The sequence below is a fragment of the Aquarana catesbeiana genome, linkage group LG13 (genome assembly GCF_042186555.1).
Source record: "Aquarana catesbeiana isolate 2022-GZ linkage group LG13, ASM4218655v1, whole genome shotgun sequence".
In the NCBI taxonomy this organism is placed as follows: domain Eukaryota; kingdom Metazoa; phylum Chordata; class Amphibia; order Anura; family Ranidae; genus Aquarana; species Aquarana catesbeiana.
Genome location: NC_133336.1, coordinates 121,898,040 through 121,920,038, shown reverse-complemented (window position 1 = coordinate 121,920,038; position 21,999 = coordinate 121,898,040). Strand labels below are relative to the sequence as shown.

General features: G+C 42.4%; 1 protein-coding gene across 2 annotated transcripts in view; it reads right to left on the bottom strand.

The window, feature by feature from the left end:
- SEC23A (SEC23 homolog A, COPII coat complex component) overlaps positions 1–21,999 on the bottom strand; it is a 248,004-nt gene that overhangs the window by 217,205 nt on the left and 8,800 nt on the right. For both annotated transcript variants that reach the window (XM_073609690.1, XM_073609691.1), the window contains exons 3-6: positions 15,260–15,317; positions 12,930–13,016; positions 9,526–9,762; positions 755–834 (exon numbers count right to left, since the gene is read on the bottom strand). In XM_073609690.1, coding sequence (XP_073465791.1) covers positions 755–834; positions 9,526–9,762; positions 12,930–13,016; positions 15,260–15,317 — 462 coding nt within the window. The remainder of the gene's footprint in view (positions 1–754; positions 835–9,525; positions 9,763–12,929; positions 13,017–15,259; positions 15,318–21,999) is intronic.

Sequence of the window (21,999 nt, the reverse complement as noted above, 5' to 3'; positions counted from 1 at the left end):
CCTTAAAGTGGAACTTCAGCCAAAAGGGGAAGTTCTGTCCTTCCTCCTCCTCCTAACCCCCCCCCCCCCCCAATATATTTGTACCATACCTAGGTTTGACCTGCTCCCACTTGTGCTCAGATCGCCTGGGCCAGGGATCTCCAAACTACGGCCCTCCAGCTGTTGCATAACTACATGTCCCATGAGGCATTGTAAAACTCTGACAATCACACAACACAGTTTCAAAAATGTCATTACAAAAACCATTAAAAAATAAATATTTACCTTTATCTTTACTATAAGGGTGCTTTCACAAGGGCTGTCCGATCAGGTCCGCCTGTCAGTTTTTCAGGCGGACCTGATCGGACGCTCCATTCTCCTCTATAAAGTGGTGGATGTCAGCGGTGACATGTCCGCTAACATTTGCTGCTCTCCGATCCTCTCCGCCAAAACCAGATGGATGGAGGTCCTATTTTCCATCCATCTGGCGGATTGGATATAATCAGATGAAGACAGACAAGCGGTCCGTTTTCATCTGATTTTCCCAAAGAGAAGAGCTCTGTTTAGTAAGCGGAGACAGACCTGTCATCCGCTTGCTCAGCGGCGATCAGCGGAGCAGTCCCCCCGCTGAGCAAGCGGGTCCCACAGAACAGAAACGCCTGTGTAAAGGGGGAATATGACTGAGAAAATTGGAATTAAAAAACTTCTCCAATAACCACTGCTCAATCACAGCTGAATTTCAGGTCTCTATCTCTTGGCATTGTACTGCCCATACCTGTTTGATGGAGGGGGCTGCTGAATCTGTGGTCCACGTCCTGGCTGAGCAGTAGGAGTCTTTGTAAGTGATAACATTTCCTGCAAAACAAAATGACATTCAATCATTCTGAAACCAATGCCTGATAGACAGCTGAACGTATACCCTATTAAGCAATTCCGGACCGCCCACCGCACATATACTGCGGCAGGGCGGCCCGGCTGCACGAAATAACGTACCTGTACGCTGTCCACGCTCCAAGGTCTAGGGCGCGTGACTGGCTCCCGGTGTGATTGGACACAGCGGGAGCCAATCAGCGGGGCCGAGGCAGCTGCTGGCCACCTGTGACCATTCTCGGCAATGACAGAACGGCGGTCGTTCTGCCACAGAAAGAGAGAGAGATCTGTGATTCCTAGAAATCAGGAACACAGAGCTCTCTCTTTGTCCAGTGTCAGCATCCCCGACACAGTTAATAAACACACCCAGGGAACACATTTAACCATTTGATTGCCCCTGATGTTAAGCCCTTCCCTACCAGTGTAATTTATACAGTGATCAGTGCATTTTTTTTTTTTTTTTTTTTTAGCACTGATCGCTGTCACTTAGTTTTCAATTTGTCCGCCGCAATGTTGCAATCCTGCTAAAAATCACTGATCGCTGCCATTACTAGTTTTAAAAAAAGTCCCTAAAACTTTCTCATAGTTTGTAGATGCGATAACTTTTGCGCAAACCAATCAATATACACTAATTTGGATTTTATTTACTAAAAATACGTAGCAGAATACAAATTGGCCTAAATTGATGAAGAAATTAAATTTTTGACATATTTTTATTGGATATGTTTTATAGCAGAAAGTAAAAAAAATATATTTTTTTCAACATTGATGCTCTTTTTTTCGTTTATAGCGCAAAGATTGAAAACTGCAGAGGTGATCGAATATCACCAAAAGAAAGCTCTATATATGGGAAAAAAAGGACATCAATTTTGTTTGGGTACAACGTCGCACGATCGCACAATTGTCAGTTAAAATAAGGCAGTGCTGTATCGCAAAAATTCTTACTGAGGCAGTTTTAGGAGATTGGCAGGTGGTTTCAACCCCTGCCAAGCGCTTCACAAGCAACAGGTATAAATTTGTGAAATATATCAGTGGTTGCCATGTTGGATGGTGGAATGAAAATTGGAGAAAAGAGACCCTCAGAGCACTCAGATGTGTGCAGCTTATAGCAACCGATAGCCACACAATGTGGTTGTGGATATATGGTGCGAGTCACATAAAATTGTATGAGTAACTAGATGAGATGTGGTCTGTGGGAAGACCCATCAAATGTACGTGAGATCCCAACTGTTGTGAAAGGCCCAAAAGAATATTAATTCTTTGCTGAGGTTCTCTTTTGTGCGTTTGCATTTCCAGGACTCCTTGGACTTGGCAGCACCAACTCATGTGGGCATATATATTTTATGTAGATTAATATGCATTTCATATGTATTTGTCGTTATAGGATCTTCCCATACATTGGTTTGGCACCATCCAGTGGTTTGTTGCTTCATGGAATGAAAATCGGATGGCACATTTTAGTAGCAACTGCCCGTAGATTGTACTGCTTATCCCACCAGGCCCAGACTCTAGCCACTTTAAGACCAGGCCTTTTTCTGACATTTGTTGTTTACAGGTAAAAATCAGTATTTTTTGATAGAAAATTACTTAGAACACCCAAACATATTATATATATATATATATATATATATATATATATATATATATATATATATATATATATATATATATATCAAATTTTTTAGCAGAGACCCTAGAGAATAAAATGGCAGTTGTTGCAATATTTTAGGTCACACTGTATTTGTGCGCAGCAGCCTTTCAAACGCAATTTTTTGGAAAGAAAAATATACTTTAATGAATAAAAAAAACAGCAAAGTCAGCCCAATTTTTTTGTATAATGTCAAAGATGATGTTACGGAGAGTAAATAGATACCTAACATAGCATGCTTTAAAATTGCGCACACTCGTGGAATGGCGACAAACTATGGTACTTAAACTCCATAGGCGACACGTTAAAATTTTTTACAGGTTACCTCTTTAGAGTTACAGAGGAGTTCTTGCACAAGAATTATTGCTCTTGCTCTAACGATTGCAGCGATTCCTCACGTGTGTGGTTTGAACACCGTTTACATATGCGGGTGCGTTTTTTTCTTATTTACTTTACTTGCTATTTTTAGACTGCCCCTTTATTTTTATATTTTTTTTGATCACTTTTATTCCTATAAAGAGGAATCTAAATATCCCTTCTGATAGAAATATGCATGACAGGTCCTCTTTATTGATAGATCTGGAGTCAAAAAGACCCCAGATCTCTCATTTACCTTAAAAAGCGAAAAAAAATCCTTTGTTTATGCCTGAGAACAGGAAGTGACGTCAGATGGCACATTTCGGTCCTCCAAGGGCTTAGAGTAAAGGGGGTGTCACATTTCACACGGCGTATAGAAGTGAACAAAAACGGCGGATCAGAAACCTTCACAAAGCATTTAACAGTAATAAACAATGAAATATGTAAATTCATATTTGGAACCATGTCATCTTGTTTAATTCTGTTACCATTGGGAATCCAATTACATGGAAAATGTTAGTTCCGAACAAGGCCCCTAGAACATACAATGTAGGAACATGTAATACTAGTGTGTAAACAGGGGTAAGACCCATTCAAGCTTAAGCCATAAGAGCGTGTTTTTTTAAATTATTTTCTATAAAACCTAAATTAGGACATAGAAGGGGATCAGGGAGGAATGATTGCGAAAAAAGAAAAGGGAAGAGGAAAAGCAAGGAATTGGTGCAGGGGCTGGTGCTCCCCCAAGTAGCCAAAGGATACAGAACAATCAGTACTGTGCCTGAGCCCATACAAATCAAGGAGATAGGTACGAAGCATAATCTCGTAAACACTGAAAGTCGTGCCAATAATAACACGTTTTGCAGAATTTTTCCTTCTTGCGTTTCATGGCCGCTGTTAGGTGTTCCATATCATTGATCTCGTTAACCACAGCTATCCATTGACCAAACGACAGGGAGTCAGTGTGTTTCCATTTCTGTGGGATGCACACCTTGGCCGCATTACGCAGGTGCATCAGGAGGGATCTCTTGGACCTGTCTCGAAAGTGGGGTGAGGTTTAGTAAAAATGTCTCTGGGAGCATCTCCAGAGATAGATCAGTAAGCTTATGAATCAGGCATCTGACATCTTCCCAAAAGGGTTGTACGCTAGGGCACGACCAAAAGTTATGCAACAACATGCCTGGTTCTTTTTGGCATCGCCAACACAATGGAGAAACAGTGGGGAGGAACCTATGGAGGAGTACAGGGGTCCTATACCAGCGGGTGAAACGTTTATATCCTGCTTCCTGGTATCAGCTGGACAGGGAAGACCGGTGGGCAAAGTAAAGAACCCGATCCCTCTACGCAAGGGTTAGAACCATGTCTAAGTCTCACTCCCATTTCTGAAGGAGGGGAGGAACAAAGTCCTCCGGTGGTTTGGAAATCAGAGAATAGGACATTAAAAGCGTATGGCGCATAGGGAATTCTGGACAAAGCTGCTTGAACTGAGAAATCTCACTATGGTTCACTCTACTCAATCTGATGGTGGTTAAGAAATGGCATATTTGCATGGCTCTCCATGAATCTAAAGGGGCTGAGATCTCCGAAATGGACCTCCATCTGCCTCCTGTCAGAAAATGTTGAACTCGGAATTGGTTGGTCAAAAGAAAGTCTTTGAATCTTATATCCTCCAAGCCTGGAATAAATTCTTGAGCACCAATTATAGGAGACATGAGATTAACAGTCTGCTGAGCGGATCCTAGGCAGTTAGTTTTGGCCACTACTGCCACTCTAGTACCCATCATAGCATGATGTTTCACCTCTAACAGAAGAGGTTTAGACTGCCAGGCCTACCCATCCCTTTTCTGACTTATGTTTGATCCAATCTAAAGTACGGGACATATGGATTGCATAGTAATACGTAAAAGGTATCCAGGAAGCCAATTTCCCCTCTCTCCTTGGGCAGAGTAAGAAGTCGGTATGAAATACGCTTGGTTTTGTGGCCCCATAAAAAGTTCAGTAATTCCATATTAGTTGTGTGAAGGAAAGAGCGTGGAATGGCCACTAGGAGGGTTTGTAAAAGGTAAAGAAGTCTTGGTAGAACTGTCATTTTCAGAATGCTGTTACATCCGAACCAGGTAAACGTTTGCTGGTGGCAGAGTTTCAGATCTATCCTGGTTGATGTTAACTATGGAAGAAAATTCTCTTTAAATATCTCTGACAAAGATGGTGTAAGGTATACGCCCAAGTATTTAATTTTCTTCTGGGCCCAAGAAAAGGGAAAATTAGTCTGAATTCGGTGAAGAGCTGCAGGGGTCAAATTAATATTTAGAGCCTCTGACTTATGGACATTGATTTTATAGTTTGATAGTTCTGCATAGTGTTGCAACTAAAGAAGAAGGCTGGGGATGGTTATGTCTGGGCTTGCAAAAAAGAAGAGTAGGTCGTCAAAATAGGCCACCACCTTATGATGTGTGACTCCACCCTGAAGACCTCTGATATTCGGATTGGCCCTGATTCTACATAAAAGGGCTTTAAGACTAATGCCGCGTACACACGGTCGGACTTTTCGTCTACAAAAGTCCAACGGACGCCGACGGACTAAAGCTGGCTGGTAATCCGATCGTGTGTGGGCTTCTCCGGACTTTCAGCAGACTTTTTCAGCCTCAAATCCGACGGACTTTAGATTTGAAACATGCTTCAAATCTTTACGTCGTAACTACGACGGACCCCGAAATCCGCTCGTCTGTGTGCTAGTCCGACGGACAAAAACCCATGCTAGGGCAGCTATTGGCTACTGGCTATGAACTTCCTTATTTTAGTCCGGTGTACGTCATCACGTACGAATCCGTCGGACTTTTGTGTGGTCGTGTGTAGGCAAGTCCGTTCGTTAGAAAGTCTGCTGCAAGTCCGCCGAAAGTCCGCAGGAAGTCTGTCGGACAGGCTGTCGGACTTTTGTAGACGAAAAGTCCGACCGTGTGTACGCGGCATAAGACTACAAAAATCAGGGGTGATAGGGGGCATCCCTGTCTAGTGCCCTTGCTTAATGAAAAGCATTGTTAGCCTTGACTGTAGCTGTTGGATGAGAATATATTTCATCTACCCAAGTGCACAGATTGGCTCCCAGACCAATACTGTCTCAGGATCCGTTTAAGAAAGAGCCAATTGACCTGGTCAAAGGCCTTCTCCGTGTCCGCTGAAATCAGCAGCATAGGGATGTCCCGGGAGCGGGCCAAGTGGATCAAGTTAAGGGCTCTACAGCCTCCCTGTTCGGAACAGTCTGACTGTCTAATATGGACTAATTAGCTCAAATGAATGTGACAAAGGAACCAGTAAAGCTTACCTTTAGTATACATTCCTAACTGGAAACAACAGAACACTTCTCATGTGGGAGTGAGTGGGCACCCTTCATTCTAGTCTCACAGATGCCTGGTTACAATACCCATGCTGAAAACAATGCCCTGCCTCTCTTTAACAGCCAGTCACATGCCTACCAGTAAATATAGTCATCTAACCTCCATTAGCGGAAACCATGTTACCAATACCCTAGCACTAGGAAAAATATCCCATTATTAGCTATAGGAGGGATCATAGAGCCCCAGCAAATACAGATTTAACAGCTGTAATTCCTATTTTTCTATTAATGCAGAAAGGTTAAGTAATGCTCTTTATTGACTGAAATTAATCTCCTAACTTAATCTTTTTTGGGGGGGGGGGCTTTAAAGAATTGTATAAAACCTGAAAAGACCTAAAAACATCCTGAAAGCTTGCTTCTTTTATAACCACTGCATCACGTAGGAGAGTGGCTCACCTGTGTATGTGATCCAGCACATCCGGGTAGGGGGCGCACCAGCTGTGCAAGGATTAGGCACAGCACAAACTGATCAGCAGATGCCAGCAAATGGATGTCTGCCCGCACCTGCTGATCAGCAAGGAGGAACACAGAACACAGCTATATTTTGGTGGCATTTGATCACCACTGGATTTTATTATTTTTTTGCTATTCTGCTACATGTAAATCCCAATAAGCGTATATTGATTGGTTTGCACAAAAGTTATGGTGTCTACAAACTATGGGATATATACTGGAATTTAACTACCAGTACCCACGCCGTTGATCTTCTATGATACCTTACCCAGGAATACCGCTTTCAGCGGTAATAAGGTGTACCGGGACTCAACGATCTATGATACATGCTTATATTATTTTGATACATTGTAAGTGTACATCTATATGGGACCACTTTGTTTTTTTAAATAAAAGTATTTTAACTTACTGGATTACGCTATGGGCACTTCTATTTCTTCGCTCGTTACGAGCTTAATTTAGATGGAAGTATGCAGAGTGCGCTGACAGCTATCTAAATATCCATTCACGGATCCAGTCCTATTTGAGTGAACTAAGTCCGTCGATATTTAACCAGTGAAAGGCACGCTGTTAACCCATCACCTTCTGGTAAGTGAATTACCTATAGGGGATTCCCATAAAAGCAATGTGGTGAAGGATTTATCTGGGATTTTGATCAGCAGAGAGTTGGTGTTCAATATTCTTTATAAACGGATCAGCTACCACCCCACACCCTGCTGTACACAATTAAGACACAAGTGGAACTTTTCATCTTTATTTGTATTTTATTTCACATATGAACTTCTTAAGCGCTGCTAATGTTTAAAAGACTTAGGTTTTTTTACCATATTTTTTTATACAGTTTACATTTTTAAAGTAGCAGCTATATATATTTTTATTTAATCATATTTTTTTTGCATGAGCGCTGAGGGAGAAATACTTTGTATGGTATTATATACCCTGGGCACCGATGAATCCATCATACACCCGGCCGTGCAGGTCCTGAGGGATCAATGCATGTGCAACGCTGAGCCAGTGCGTACTACTGATCCCTCAGGACCTGCACGGCTTTTGGGGATCCACTTCTGTCCTGTGGTGTTTTCAGAGAAGATCACTATCCTCTTGGCTCTTCATTGGGACTTTATGCATGATATTGTTTTTAACACACATTGTTTTTACATATATTGGTTTTTATACATATTTGGCTTGGATTCATGTATTTTAAATGTGGTCGCTGTGGAGGCAACATATACGGTAACTATTTTTGCACCTATATTATTCACGTTTGTGGTATTTCGTAGCACTGCGCTTTTGTATAACAAAATTTGGCACTGTGTATTTAGGTATAGTGCTAGCAGCCGATGATTACTTTATGATTTTGGGCCCTAGCATGGTTTTCTTTTTCTAAATATGTCATATTTACCTGCTCTGCGTAATGGTTTTGCACAAAGCAGCCCCGATCCTCTTCTTTTTGCCGCTCCTGGCTTCTCCCCCCTGCCGAGTGCCCTTTGCTCATAGCCTCTTGCTATGGAGGCACTCAAGCAGGCTCGCTCCCAAGCTGCACTGGGTGTTTATTCACACACAGAGCATGGCTTGGCCCCATCCCCCTACTCTCTCCTCATTGGCTCACTGGCTGTGATTGAGAGCAGCAATGCTGCCAATGGCTCCTGCTGCTGTGTGAGCCAATGAGGAGAGTGAGACCCGGGAGAACCGCTGCTCTCATGCACATTGCTGGATCGAGATGGGGCTTAAATATCAGGGGGGCTGGGGGTAAGCTGCACCCAGAAGGTTTACCTTAACCACTTGCCGCCCACCATATAGCAAAATGACAGCGGCAAAGTGGTTTCAATATCCTGACCGGACGTCACATGATGTCACCAGGATATCAAGCCCCTGCGTGCCCCCGGGGACGCGCATCGCAGTGATCATTGTTGCGGTGTGTCAGTCTGACACACCACAACACCGATCTAGGTAAAGAGTCTCTGATGGGACTCTTTACCACCTGATCAGCCGTGTCCAATCACGGCTGATCACAGTGTAAACAGGAAGAGCCGTTGATCGGCTTTTCCTCACTCGCGTCTGTCAGACGCGAGAAGAGGAAAGCAGATCGGCTGCTCCTATGACGGGGGGGTCTGTGCTGATTGATTATCCGAGGGGGGGGGGCTGCCCACACTGGACCACCAGGGACGCCACTAGGACGACCAGGGGTGTCACCACCAGGTATGCCACCCTAGACCACCTAGATTGGGATGCCAATCAGTGTCCACAATGGATGCCAATCAGTGCCCACAATGGGCATCACTGATTGGCAGGCATTGTTTGGCACTGATTCGCATCCATCCGTACCATCAATTAGTGTACATCAGTGCCACCTATCAGTGCCCATCAGTGCCACCTCATCGGTGCCGTCTTATCAGTGCCCGTCAGTGCAGCCCCATCAGTGGCAATCAGTGAAGGAGAAAACTTATTTATAATGTTTTGTAACAGAAACAAAAAAAAACTTTTTTTCAAAATTTTCGGTCTTTTTTTTATTTGTTTAGCATAAAATAAAAATCCCAGAGGTGATCAAATACCACCAAAAGAAAGCTCTATTTGTGGGAACAAAATGATAAAAACTTAGTTTGGGTACAGTGTTGTTGTATGACCACGCAATTGGCATTCAAAGTGTGACAACGCTGAAAGCTGAAAATTGGTCTGGACAGGAAGGTGTATACGTTCCCTGTATTGAAGTGGTTAAAAGCATAGGATGCATTAAGGTGAAAAAACTTGAGCCTTTAGAACCACTTTAACATGGCAAAAAAGAGCAAAAGCCTTAAACAGGTAATGACAACCGATTGTAATCACTCACCTGAAGTTGTTTTGCAGATAGATCTTTGGTTCCACGGAAAACGTAGCTTTTAGAGATGCCTTCACAGCCCAGTTCATGTACATGGACCATGCGGCCAAACGTGATGAGTCCCACCAAAGCAGTTGCAGGCAGCAGGCTAAGAGACATTTGCATGGATTCTTTCAGAGCCTGAAGATCTTCATCATCCATACAGGTGTCCACAACATAAAGGAAGATCAATGGCATTTGAGGACCTCTCTTTAGTTCAAACAAAACAAAGACATGAACATAAGTGGATACAAAGACTGACAAATAATGTACTGTATGTTCACATTCGTAGTCAAGGATAAAGTAAGTACACGTCTTATTTTTAATTTTGCCTAAAACTAAGCAAATTTTATTCTGCATCATATTCTGTTATACATATGAATACTTTAGCAACACTGGTACCACAAAACAAAAACACAAAATTAAAGATCTTAATTACAACCACTGGACAAAATAGTGCATTCATATAAGAAGTCTAGCCAGAGATTGATTTCATTTTTGGTGAAATCATTTTCTTTATTATTTAATTACTCTCCGCCATAAACCAAAAAAATAAATGATTTGGGAAGAAATCATTAATGCCCAATTGGACCCCCAGTTTAACCCTTTAAAGTCAGAGCTGTTTTTTTGCACAAGTTTAAAAAATTGTCTAAGTCCAGTTTATCTATCGCATATTTCCAGTAAATTTCCTGTGACTATCCTTTGTGGCAACATCCCAAAATAGTGCATAGGAAACCCTTTACTATGGTTGTGTGGGACTTTAACGGCACCATATACACAAAAAGCTATATTTAGCAGAAAAACAAATCTTTTACATCTTTATTGTTCAAGCAATTAAAACAACAGATAAAATATCAGATGCAGGCCAAGCATAAAAAAAAGAATAATATGCTGTGATACAAAGATACAGCAGTATTGATCATGCTAGTATGTAGGGTGTGTCAATTCTGCCCCGATGTCTTATGAAAAAGATCCTGTCACCAAAAAGTGTATCACATAGGGGAATTTTTTGTCTCCTATGTGATGGAAAAAATTATTAATTAAAAAAAAAAAAAAAAATGTAGGACCGGGAAATTAATACACCGGCAGATGAAATGGAGTGGCCTAAAATTCAGCATCTTCCATTGCCCAAGAATGAAATTATTGTATATGCTCCAGGTGGCATCTCTGCCCTTCCATTCTTCATAAAATTGATTCTACCATCCCTGACTTATGTTGGCGCTATTTGCAGGCTCCTGGCACTATGACTCATATATGGGGCACTTGCCCATGCATTTTTTTTGGGAAGAGATAATGCAATTGTTCGCTGACCTGGTGGGGGATACATACCCCAACCAGCCCAAGCTCACGGTTTTGTCCTACAAACAGATCACAAAGAGTCTGATTCGATTTTTCTGGACTGCAGCTCGGTCTGTGATTGCCATATGCTGGTGCCAATCTGATCCATCAACCTTAGCGGCTTGGGATTTTAAAATGAATCAACTCAAATCCTTAGAGAATAGGATAGCCTAGGACAAAGATAAATCTGACCCTCACAATCTCTTTTGGACTGTCTGGAAACATTTCCAGTACTCATCTAACTTTGATACTTTTACTTCCACTGCACTTTAGTCTGGCGGGTTGCTCTAGGATCCTCTCATCAGCTTATGTCGCCTCCTGATGTCTTTGTAGATATTCATGGCCTTTTTTCCCCTCCCCTCCCCTCCCCTTATTATCATCAATATTCACCCCCCTCCTTTTTTTTGTTCTCTTAGGGCTCTTTCACACGGGGCGGATCAGTGATGATCCGCCCGTGAACACACCCTTGCTCAGCGGGGATCGCTCCGCCGATCCCCACTGAGCAGGAAGATGACAGGTCCGTCGCTGCACACTGTGCAGCGACGGACCTGTCAGAGCGCCGCTCTCCCCTATGGGGGATCGGATGACGACGGACCGTAGAGTTCGTCGTCACCCGATCCGAAAACAGATGGAAAAGTAGGGTTTTCCTCCGTTACACTTTTCGGATCGGAGCGGGTCGGATGTCAGCAGACATGTCACCGCTGACATCTGACGCTCCATAGGGATACATGTATGTCCGTTTTTCATCCGAAAACGGAAGGATGAAAAACGGACATACGGATCCTCCGTGTGAAAGAGCCCTTAGATTAAACATATTCTCCGCACAAAAACATTGATTGCACTACACATTACATATAGTCATGCATGCCAGAGAGAGAGCAATAATTCTAGGTCTGTTATTCAGGGTTAAAGCTGAATTCCAGGAATTCAGCCATTTTGTAAAAAGTCCAGCCTCATCTTTTATATTTTACCAAAAATTGGGTAATGTATTGCTTTTTTTTTTTTTTTTTTTTTACTTTTAGTGCATTTTTTACTGACATGTTGTGCTTTATAAACCTTTGTATGAGCTTCAAGCTTAAAGCGATTTTTTAAACGTGTGCAAAAAAAGAAATCACAAAAACTGCTCTGGCAGCAAAGGGGTTAATTTTCTAAAAAAGCAGATTTTGATATGTGTGCAAAAAATGTAAAAACAGCTCTGTTAGAAAAGTGGTTAAACAAAGTTTAGTTGGGCTTTGGCAAAGCACATACATAATCTTAAAATGCTAACAATTTGTAGCATCACAGATTCACACACAAAGTTTCCCTATGGAAAAATTAGAAAGCTGCTGGATGAGATAAAAAACAAATGGGTAGTATAGAATTAACCAATGAAATGCTCAGGTCAGGGTTGCCAACAGTCATTAAATCTACTGACAGCTTGTAAAATAAAAATAGGTGATTTTTACAGTCGTCAATAAATGGGCGCATTTGCCGATCCTGCTCCTCTAGTTGCGACTGCAGAGTGATCTCAACTGTACTCTGCCTGCTGTCTCTCTGCATAGATAGGTAGTTGGAACCCGAGGCCTGTCTGGCGGCAACAGCTCCTGAAGCCTGTGCACACGGCCCCACAGCTACACTACACTCTCCCCTCCTGAGTAACATATCCTGCTCTTCTGCAACTGCAGCTCTCTATCAGGTACCATCAAGGAGTGGGATTTGAGGGTGCAAGTGGAGCACTGTACTGTGGCGGGGTGATTTGGGGGAAAAGGGGGCACCTCTGTACTTCGCACACAGTGCACCCCTGAACCCTGAAGTTGCCGTTATGGGTATAGTCAGTGGTTTGCAGATTGTGTTTATACTGTTTAAATATTGATTGTTTTGGTTTCTAATAGGAGGTCTGTCATTTTTTGAGGTTGTCAGTAAATTCTCCTTATTCTGTCAGTAAACAAAGTTGTGTCAGGTTGGCAACCCTGTCTCAGGTGGACACACACTACAGTAATATAATGTGAGTAGCATAGGTAAGGAGACTTTAGTTAAGTGTTAAGAAAAGTCTATGGCACCTGGACCACATATTCGATGCTGGAGAACTGTGGCAGGAGTTCTGCGGGCTGGTTCATTTCAGAGATGCCAGCATATGTAGGAGGAAACTGGAAAAAAAGAAATTACAGTGAGCAAAGAAAAAAATATACATACATACATTAGAGCTTTTACATGGCAGCAAAGAAAATTAAAGTGTTTCTAAGCCTCAGATATGAAATATGAACAAAGCATGTCCCTCTATAGTGTGTACTTGTCTCAGTTAAGAGCACTAAGTGTTATTTCTGTCTCATGCTTCATTTCTTTGCAATCAGCTTGCATTACTTCTGACAAGTTTTCCTGACATCAAGAGAAACAAGGTGACAGGGGAGGGATCTTCAGCTAATTGACAGCCTCTGCTCTGTTCCTGTGTGAAGGGGAGTGTGTCTCTTCCCTCCAATCAGTTCTTAGAGCTCTCCTCACTGAGCGCTGCAGAGTGTAACTTTAGCTCTCCAACATAGTCCCACCACACATTGTGTAAACACTGGTGTGAAGTCATTTTGGAACAGGAAGGGGCCATCCCCAAACTGTTCCCACAAAGTGGGGAGCATGAAATCGTCCAAAATGTCTTGGTATACTGACGCCTTAAGAGTTCCCATCACTGGAACTAGGGGGCCAAGCCCAATCCCTAAAAGGCAACCCCACACCATAATCCCCCCTCTACCAAATGATTTGGACCAGTGCACAAAGCAAGGTCCATAAAGATATGGATGAGAGAGTTTGTGCAGCCCAGTCAAGTTCCTCCACCCCAGAGTCCTGACCTCAACCCGATTGAACACCTTTGGGATGAATTAGAGCAGAGACTGCGAGCCATGCCTTTTCGTCCATCATCATCACAAATGCGCTTCTGGAAGAATGGTCAAAAATTCCCATAGACACACTCCTAAACCTTGTGGACAGCCTTCCTAGAAGAGTTGAAGCTGTTATAGCTGCAAAGGGTGGGCCAACTTAATATTGAACCCTACAGACTAAGACTGGGATGCCATTAAAGTTTATGTGCATGTAAAGGCAGGCATCCCAATACTTTTGGTAATCTACTGTATTATGGGTTAACAACTTAAGGACCGCCTACTGCAGATTTACAGCGGAAGAATGGCCATGCTGCGCTGCCCCGGCTCTGCTGTCATTCACTACAGCACAAGTCAATCAGCGGGTCCCAGTCAATGATTTATGGCCAGAACCTGCTGATCAGCAGAGCGAATGACAGAAGAGAGCTTTGTGTTGGTAAAGCAGGGAGTAAAAACCTGCACGTTGCTTAGTAAAAACAGCACACAGTAAACACATTAAAGCTCCTTTTACATGGATGTTCCAATCGGGTCCACCTGTCAAGTTTTCAGACGGAATTTATCGGAACCTCCATTCTTCTATGGAGCGGCAGGTGTAAATGGACATGTGTCCGTTTACACCCGCCTACATCCAATCCGATCTGATAAAAACAGACGGATGGGGATGCTACCCTTCCGTCTAAGGGATCGGATGGCATCCAGCCACCCACAGAATAAAGGGGTCTGCATGAGCAGACCAGACACGGACCTGTCATCCGCCTGCTCAGCAGGGATCATCGGAGAGATCCCCTGATGAGCAAGCAGATTGCAGCTACAATTGCCCTGTGTGAAAGGGGCCTAACACTTGAAAGGCACACAGTTAACCCTTTGATCGCCCTAGATGTTAACCCCTTCCCAGTTAGTACAGTGATAATGTATAGTATTACCACTGATCACTGTATTAGTGTCACTGGTGATGTCAGTGCCAGTTTGTCAGTTCCCACAAAGTGTCAGATTGCCTTTCGCACTATCACAGTCCCACTAGAAGTCGCTGATCACTGCCATTACTAGTATCAAATAAAATAAATAAGAAATTCCAGTATATACCCCATCGTTTGTAGATGCTATAACTTTCATACAAACCAATCAATATACATTTATTGGGATTTTTTTTACCAAGGATGTGTAGCACAATATATTGTGGCCTAAATTCACAAAGAAATTAGATTTTTTTTTTATTTGATATGTTTTATAGCAGAAAGTAAACAAATTTTGCTTTTTTTTCCCAAAATGTTCAGTTTCTTTTCATTTATATAATAAAAAAACCCAGTGGTGATCAAATACCACCAAAAAGAAAGCTCTATTTGTGTGAAAAAAAATTATATAAAATTAGTTTGGGTACAGCCTTGCATGACCACCTAATTGCCAGTTAAAGTAGCACTGTGCCAAATAGCAAAAAATGCCTAAATAATGGTTGCTATAAGGTAATGCATTTTCCCATCTCCTTCTATAAAATGGGCCTGTCATTTATCTATTGGGATTTTTCTCACCTGATTTCGCTGATAACAGAAATTGCAAGCCCAGAGTTTTGCCCGGTAATCGACTTGACTGCAAAACAAGCACAATTATCAGAATTTTTCCAAAATACATTCTAAATATAATTCTGGCATTTAACTGTGTAACTTGAATATGCATAAAATACCCTGAAGAGTCATGGTCCTAAGAAAAACTCAAACTGTAAAACATGAAAATGTTTATGATATTATTTACTAATTACACATACTACACAGTATGGTATATTCACATCAGTTCCTGCCCTCAAGGAGCTTACAATCTAAGATCCTTAACTCAAATCCATACATACACATACTAGGGCCAGTTTAGACAGGAGCCAATTAACCTACCAGCATGTCTTTGGAGTGTGGGAGGAAACCAGAGTAGCCGGGAAGTTACAGGGAAAACATGTAAACTCCAGGCAGGTAGTACCGTAGTTGGTATTCGAACCAACGGCCCAAGTGCTGCTATGTTAGACACCTTTCACACTGGGGCATTTTTCAGGCATTTTTCAGGCGCTTTAGCGTTAAAAAAAAGCACCTGTAAAGCGTCTGAAAGAAGCCTCATCTGCAATCCCAATGTGAAAGCCCGAGTGCTTTCACACTGAGACCCCTTTCACACTGGGGCATTTTTCAGGCGCTTTAGCATTAAAAAAAGCACCTGTAAAGCGCCTGAAAGAAGCCTCATCTGCAATCCCAATGTGAAAGCCCGAGTGCTTTCAAACTGGGGCGCTGCGCTGGCAGGTCGTCAAAAAAAAGTCCTGCAAGCAGCTTCTTTGCAGCGCTTTCATGTTTTTGCCACCGGGCTGGGTGTGCCGATGAACCGAGCCCTTTCACACTGCCAGCGCCCGAAAAACGGGGTCTCAAACTGCGCTTTACCAGCGTTTTTCGGGCGCTGGCAGTGTGAAAGGGCTCAGGCTTTCACATTGGGTTTGCAGATGAGGCTTCTTTCAGGCGTTTTACATGTGTTTTTTTTAACGCTAAAGTGCCTGAAAAACGCCTGAAAAACGCGTAAAAGGGGTCAATGGGGACGGAAAGTATTCAGACCCCCTTAAATTTTTCACTCTTTGTTATATTGCAGCCATTTGTTAAAATCATTTAAGTTCATTTTTTCCTCATTAATGTACACACAGTACCCCATATTGACAGAAAAACACAGAATTGTTGACATTTTTGCAGATTTATTAAAAAAGAAAAACTGAAATATCACATGGTCCTAAGTATTCAGACCCTTTACTGTGACACTCATATATTTAACTCAGGTGCTGTCCATTTCTTCTGATCATCCTTGAGATGGTTCTACACCTTCATTTGAGTCCAGCTGTGTATGATTATACTGATTGGGTTAGGAAAGCCACACACCTGTCTATATAAGACCTTACAGCTCACAGAGCATGTCAGAGCAAATGAGAATCATGAGGTCAAAGGAACTGCCTGAAGAGCTCAGAGACAGAATTGTGGCAAGGCACAGATCTGGCCAAGGTTACAAAAAAAATTCTGCTGCACTTAAGGTTCCTAAGAGCACAGTGTCCTCCATAATCCTTAAATGGAAGACGTTTGGGACGACCAGAACCCTTCCTAGAGCTGGCCGTCCGGCCAAACGGAGCTATCAGGGGAGAAGAGCCTTGGTGAGAGAGGTAAAGAAGAACCCAAAGATCACTGTGGCTGCAATCAAATGGCTACAATATAACAAAGAGTGAAAACTTTAAGGGGGTCTGAATACTTTCCGTCCCCACTGTATGTATTGGTGCGATCATGCAGCAGCATAGTCCTTGCAACCAAACACTGCTTTTGGGGGCTTAAAACAAGAAGCCTGGGTTGAACTGCAAAGTTGTTTCCATAAAGATAGCACATTTTAAGCTGTGACCCAAAAGTGTTCAAATAAATTTTTTCTTCTGCTACTATTAGTGTGGAGGCAAAAAAATAAATAAAAAAAATGTAAAAGACATTTTCATCAAGGCAAGTCCAATTTTAAAGGCCGAACTCTTGTCCATTTACCAGAGGCATGTGTATTCTTGCCTCAGTTTTGGTGTGCTTTCTATATTTCTTACAGATCTCTTACAGATCTAGTGTAAAACTTTGACTTTGTGCAGAAGTTTCCTGCAATAAAGACCGGTCAGTGCTGCTCTCTGTGCTTGTGCAGGGGAACTGGTCTTGTTTCTGCCCCCTTTTATTTTCTGCAGGCAGCCTGTAGTGGGTGGAGCCTGCTGAGCCCCTTCCACAGCCCTGCTTTCTGCTCAGGTCATGTGCAGCACAGGGATATCACTGCTACGTGTAGGAGGTACAGCCAGGTCTGTAAAGGCCTTTGGTGCACACAAAGTGGAGTTACAGTGCCTTGCAAAAGTATTCACCCCCCCTTGGCTTTTTACCTATTTTGTTACATTACAGCCTTTAGTTCAATGTTTTTTTAATCTGAATTATATGCGATGGATCAGAACACAATAGTCTAAGTTGGTGAAGTAAAATTAGAAAAATATATACATAAAACTATTTTTCAGAAATAAAAATAATTGGCATGTGTGTATGTATTCTCCCACTTTGTTATGAATCCCATAAAAAGCCCTGGTGCAACCAATTACCTTCAGAAGTCACATTAGTGAAATAATGTCCACCTGTGTGCAATCTAAGTTTCACATGATCTGTCATTACATATACACACCTTTTTAAAAGGCCCCAGAGGCTGCAACACCTAAGCAAGAGGCACCACAAACCAAACACTGCCATGAAGACCAAGGAACTCTCCAAACAAGTAAGGGACAATGTTGTTGAGAAGTACAAGTCAGTGTTAGGTTATAAAACAATATCCAAATCTTTGATGATCCCTAGGAGCACCATCAAATCTATCATAACCAAATGGAAAGAACATGGCACAACAGCAAACCTGCCAAGAGACGACCGCACACCAAAACTCACGGACCGGGCAAGGAGGGCATTAATTAGAGAGGCAGCACAGAGACCTAAGTTAACCCCCGAGGAGCTGCAGAGTTCTACAGCAGAGACTGTACATAGGACAACAATAAGCCGTATGCTCCATACAGGTGGGCTTTATGGCAGAGTGGCCAGAAGAAAGCCATTACTTTCAGCAAAAAAAGTCACGATTTGAGCTTGCAAAAAGGCATGTGGGAGACTCCCAAAATGTATGGAGGAAGGTGCTCTGGTCTGATGAGACTAAAATTTAACTTTTGGCCATCAAAGAAAACACTATGTCTGGCGCAAACCCAACATATCATCCAAAGAGCACCATCCCCATAGTAAAACATGGTGGTGGTAGCATCATGCTGTGGGGATGTTTTTCAGCAGTCTGGACTGGGAAACTGGTCAGAGTTGAGGGAAAGATGGATGGTGCTAAATACAGGGGATATTCTTGAGCAAAACCTGTACCACTCTGTGTGTGATTTGAGGCTAGGACAGAGGTTCACCTTCCAGCAGGACAATGGCACCAAACACACTGCTAAAGCAACACTTGAGTGGTTTAAGGGGAAACATGTAAATGTGTTGGAATGGCCTAGTCAAAGCCCAGACCTCAATCCAATAGAAAATCTGTGGTTAGACTTAAAGATTGCTGTTCACAAGCGCAAACCATCCAACTTGAAGGAGCTGGAGCAGTTTTGCAAGGAGGAATGGGCAAAAATCCCAGTTTGTAAGATGTGGCAAGCTCTTATTCAAAGCGACTTGGAGCTGTGATAGCCGCAAAGGGCGGCTCTACAAACTATTGACTTTAGGGGGGTGAATAGTTATGCACAATGACTTTTTCTGTTATTTTGTCCTATTTGTTCAAATAGGACAAAATAATCTTCAAAGTTGTGGGCATGTCCTGTAAATTAAATGATGCAAATCCTCAAACAATCCATGTTAATTCCAGGTTGTGAGGCAACAAAACACAAAAAATGCCAAGGGGGGTGAATACTTTTGAAAGGCACTATATATCCTTTGTGGTTATCAAGGAATATATTTTAACAAAAAAAAAAATGCATGCCTGAAATTCAGCTTTAAGCACTATTATCATGTCTTACAACACAGCTTGCTTCAGTTGGAAGTTTCAGGAAAAATGTGGGAAATGTTTAATTTTTTTCTCCTACAATAATAAACCTGACTCAGGGTTTGCAAACAGAGAACAAAGCAAAGGCTAGTCTTACAGCTTTGCAGTATGTTAATGCACCTTGTGCTGAACGTTTGTTTTGAATGGGCTACCTATGCACCTTATGTCTGCCATGGACAGGTCAAGTCAGCAAAAATTTCAGGCATGGGTGGCACAGTCAGCACTTCCTGGCTACACAAATTGTTCAACCAACTGGGGCTGGGAAGGAAAGATTCTACCATCCATTCTGTTTAGTGTTGATGGAGGAATCTATTAGATTTTTCTCATTCAACCAGTGGGTTAAGAGAAATCTATGTGTGTATGGTCAGCTTTACTTCAGCTCTTCACCTGTTACAAACTGCCTGCCTCATCCAGTTCACTCAGTGTTAAGACCTCATGCACACAAGGCTTAAATAATGCCCCTTTTTATAGGCGTTTGATGTTTTTTGAAATACACCTTTATCTTAGCCTATGTGTCCATGCATACATGCAACATCATGCAACATGATCAGCAACATATTCAGGAGAGGATCTTTTGGGGGAAAAAAAAAAAACAAAACACTTGAGTTGCCTAAATGCTAGATGTATTTAGTGCTTGAGTGTTCATTCATTCCAATGGTCAGAGTAAGTATTTTGGCCAATGAAATCCAGTAACGCTCAAATGCTTGACGTACCTAAATGCACGTGCAAAATGTGGCTTTAGGAGCGTTTTTTTAAAGTGATTGTAAACCCTTTTTGCTACAGGATAAGCTTATAATAAGGCTTACCTGTAGCTACCCTGGATTTCTCCTAAACCTGCTTGGTTTAGGAGATATCCCCTGTATCTGCATGTGCCGACATCATCGGCACATGTGCACTGAAGCAATGGCATGTACATGCCATTGTTTCAGTTAGTGGGCCGTTACCGGCGGCTCCCGCCCACATGCCCCGGAGTGACGTCATTGCGAGTCCGGCCAATCACCCGAGCCCGCGATACCTGGAAAGTAACTCCGGGAGCGATGTCGCCGCCTGGTGCGGGGTACGAGGACCGCTGCGGGGGCTTCGATCTAAGGCAAGTAATTCATAATGAGCTAGTATGCTATGCACACTAGCTCATTATGCCTTTGTTTTGCAGCTTTTTTTTTTTTTGGGTTTACAACCACTTTAAGGCACTTTTCTCCTGCCAGGTGTTATAATCATCCTGTATCTAACTAAGCATCTGTTATCACCAAAATGCCAAATGTTAATTCTTATATGTGCAGAGCAACTGGCAACACAGAAAAAATCTGACACCACATCTTACACAAAATATCGTCCAAGAATTTCATTCACAGCACAAGACCAGGCAGGCCTCAGTGTACACACTTGATAGGAATGTGGAAAGGGACAAGTCAAGGGATAGGTCATCAGAAGCTGACACTCAGATATAAAAGTGTTTGCTGACATAGTGATTCAACACTATGTTCAATCAATAACCTGCTTTGAGTTCCAGCATATTTATTTTCATCATCAAGTACTGTATGTAGACAAAAGCAATTGTGCCTTTTAACCCAACAATTTGATACCAATAGGACAATATTCACAGATATTATAGGGTTAGACAACCACAGAACTTTGTAGTAAATCAAAGGCTCTCCTCAAGCATGCATATGAAGGACAAAAAAAAAAAAAAAAAACCTATCTTCTTCGCACAAAATTCTACTACTGCTGAAGAAACCCAAGCTGTGACACAAGAGTAGTGTGAGCAAGTTGTAAGAGGAGACTGTTGACATAGTTCTTGATTGGTATGTGGAAGGAGGATTGCAGCATACAGTTTAGTCTGTGTCAGAAACATTTCAGTGTTGGTGACAGAAGATACGATTCCATAAGGGGGGGGGGGGGGGTTGAAGGGGACACCACTCATTTATTAGCAGAGATGTTTGGAGTGACTCTGAATGTATGCATGGTTAGCTGGAATTTACCATTCGTATTGAGCTGAAGAAGAAATTAATATACTGCAGTAATGACTGCCATGCTACTGTATGATTGCAAACACCCAAGTTAAATTGATGATTTAAAGTGGAGGGCCACCCTAAAAAAAAAAAAAAAAAAAAATTTTACATGAAACATTCCTAAAAATTTAGAAATTTTTTTTTTAACTTACCAAAAATGGCTGTTGCTAGGCAGATCATCCTAATCTGCCACTTCCTACACCGCTGTGATCTTCAGTCTTCTCCTTCTCGCGTTGTTTTCTGGGGAATGGGGCGCGCTGTGTTCTGGGAACTGTGTGTGTCCCACAACACAGCGCGCCCCATTCACAAAGCACTGCGCCACTCGTGCATGCGCAGTAGGAAATGGGCAGTGAAGCCGCAAGGCTCCACTACCTGTTTCCCATAGCTGGAATGGCGGCGCCGGGACCCGAGAGCCGAGGGACGGGGCAGCCGACATCACGGGCACCCTGGACAGGTAAGTGTGCTTATTAAAAGTCAGCAGCTACAATGTTTGTAGCTGCTGACTTAAAAAAAAAAAAAATTTCAGCTGGCCCACCACTTTAAGTCAGATGCAATCAGTCCAATTCTTAACATCTGGACTACATTACAAGCCAAACAATCAGTACTCAGCAATAGCAGCCTCTGTACTTCTCACAGTACAGTCAAAGACATATCTGTTCTTTTTTCACAAATTTTACCCTATCCAGAAT